This window comes from Juglans regia, chromosome 14, assembly GCF_001411555.2.
Source record: "Juglans regia cultivar Chandler chromosome 14, Walnut 2.0, whole genome shotgun sequence".
Taxonomy (NCBI): Eukaryota; Viridiplantae; Streptophyta; class Magnoliopsida; order Fagales; family Juglandaceae; genus Juglans; species Juglans regia.
This window is the reverse complement of record NC_049914.1, coordinates 28,618,849-28,621,393: the sequence shown is the minus strand read 5'-3', so window position 1 is coordinate 28,621,393 and position 2,545 is coordinate 28,618,849. Positions and strand designations below refer to the sequence as shown.

The following is a 2,545-nucleotide window of genomic DNA, read 5'->3' as shown; positions in this document are numbered from 1 at the left end:
TATATACTCCAAAAGCCAAGCAGACCATGAGGACCACTTGAAAGTTGTGTTGCAGATCCTAAGAAAAGAGCAGTTGTTTGCGAAATTCAAGAAGTGTGATTTCTGGTTGCAAGAGATTACCTTCTTGGGACATGTTGTGACAAAAGAAGGAATTGCAGTAGATCCGTCGAAAGTTGAAGCGGTTGTGAAATGGGCCAAGCCAACCAATGTGAGTGAAGTCAGAAGCTTCCTAGGACTGGCAGGATATTATAGGAGGTTTGTCGAGGGGTTCTTCAGTATCGCAGCACCGATGACTAAGCTGACTAGGAAAAATGAGAAGTTTTTATGGACAGAAGACTGTGAAAGAAGCTTTCAAGAGTTGAAGAAAAGATTAGTGACAGCTCCCGTACTCACTGTTCCCTCGGGCAATGCAGGATTTGTTATTTACAGCGATGCCTCCCTCAAGGGTTTGGGTTGTGTCTTGATGCAGCATGGGAAGGTTATCGCTTACGCCTCCAGACAACTCAAAAGTTACGAAGAGAATTATCCGACACATGATTTAGAACTTGCAGCAGTTGTGTTCGCCTTGAAGTTATGGAGACACTACCTCTATGGGGAGAAGTGCGAGATTTATACAGACCATAAGAGCCTAAAGTATTTCTTTACTCAAAGGGACTTGAATATGAGACAACGCAGATGGTTAGAACTTTTGAAAGATTACGACTGCAACATCAACTACCATCCGGGTAAAGCTAACGTAGTGGCAGATGCTCTAAGCCGGAAGTCCTCCTCCGGTACCCTTGCTACTATGTATACCCCACAGAAGCATATTTTATTGGATATGGAACGGGCAGGGATAGAGATGGTTATGGATACACAAGCTCGGTTGAGTAGTTTGACTTTGGGATCAACGTTGATAGACCAAATAAAGGCTGCCCAATCTACTGATTCAGACTTAGTTAAGATCAGAGGAGAAGTCCAAGAAGGAAAAAGGCCCGAATTTACTGTATCTGGGGATGGCACCTTAAGGCTCAAGGGAAGAGTATGCGTTCCAAATGTTAAGGAAATCAGAGATGTAATCTTGAGAGAGGCTCACCGCTCACTCTACACTGTTCACCCAGGTAGTACTAAGATGTATAGAGATTTGAAGCAACAGTTCTGGTGGAGCGGTATGAAGCGCGAGATAGCTAGCTATGTGGCTCAGTGTTTAACTTGCCAACAAGTCAAAGCAGAACATCAGAGGCCGTCCGGATTATTGCACCCACTCCCTATACCTGTTTGGACATGGGACGAAATTGGTATGGATTTTGTGTCAGGTTTTCCTAAGGCACCAGGAGGACAGGATGCAGCTTGGGTAATTGTCGATAGGTTGTCTAAGACAGCTCACTTCATTCCAATTCAGATGACGTACTCTACAGACAGATTAGCGGAATTGTATGTACGTGAAATCGTCAGACTGCACGGAATTCCCTCTAAGATTGTGTCGGACAGGGACACTCGTTTCACTTCAACTTTTTGGAGGAGTGTACAGAAAGAGTTAGGGACAGAGTTGACTTATAGTACAGCCTTCCACCCTCAAACTGATGGACAGTCAGAAAGGACAATACAGATATTGGAGGATATGCTTAGAGCCTGCATGATAGACTTCAAAGGTAGCTGGATTAAATACTTACCCTTGATAGAATTTGCGTACAATAATAGTTACCAGGAGAGCATTCAGGCTGCACCATATGAAGTTCTTTACGGCCGCAAGTGCCGGTCACCTCTCTATTGGGACGAAGTGGGAGAACGTAGAACCCTGGGACAGGAGATTATTCAAGATATGCATGAGAAAATAGCAGTCATCCGGAAGAAACTTGCCATTGCGCAAGAGCGACAGAAAAAGTATGCGAATCAGAGACGGCGAGATTTGCAATTTGAAGAAGCAAAGTATTCTTGAAAGTGGCACCGATGAAGGGAATCATGCGATTCGGTAAGAAAGGCAAGCTAAGTCCAAGATATTTAGGTCCTTTCGAGGTACTAGAAAGGATTGGAGCTGCAGCTTACAGGTTAGCCCTTCCACCTCAGTTGTCGGCTATTCACGATGTCTTCCATGTCTCTTTGCTTCGAGAGTATGTTCCAGACCCCACACATGTACTTGAGTACGAGCCTCTTCAAGTTCGCGAGGATTTGACTTATGAGGAATTTCCAATCGGAATTCTTGCACAAAAAGCTCAAGCACTCCGCAAGAAGACCATTCCGATGGTCAAAGTGCTTTGGAGCAACCACACGGAAAAATAGGCTACCTGGGAGCTAGAAGAGGACATGAGGATCAAATATCCTTATTTATTCGATTAAGGTACGTTATCTCGAGGACGAGATTTCTTTTAAGGAGGGGAGATTGTAACATACGGGTCTAAATTTAGGATTTAAAACTAGTATTTTATTTATTTATTTATTGGTATTTTATTTTAGATTTGTGTGATAACAAATAGATCGTTTTAGTGATTCCTTTCCTTTTAAAACTTCAAATATTCTATCCACTTAGTCCCCGTACTAGTTTCGGTTTCCAGAGTTTGCGAGCAAC

The 2,545-nt window shown here is 43.3% G+C and overlaps 1 protein-coding gene across 1 annotated transcript; it reads left to right on the top strand.

Moving 5' to 3' along the window:
* Nucleotides 1-1,929: 1,929 nt before the first annotated feature.
* Nucleotides 1,930-2,259, top strand: LOC109003328. The gene has a single exon (XM_018981424.2). It carries the CDS (start codon nucleotides 1,930-1,932, stop codon nucleotides 2,257-2,259), a length of 330 nt encoding a protein of 109 aa, XP_018836969.2.
* Nucleotides 2,260-2,545: the final 286 nt, after the last annotated feature.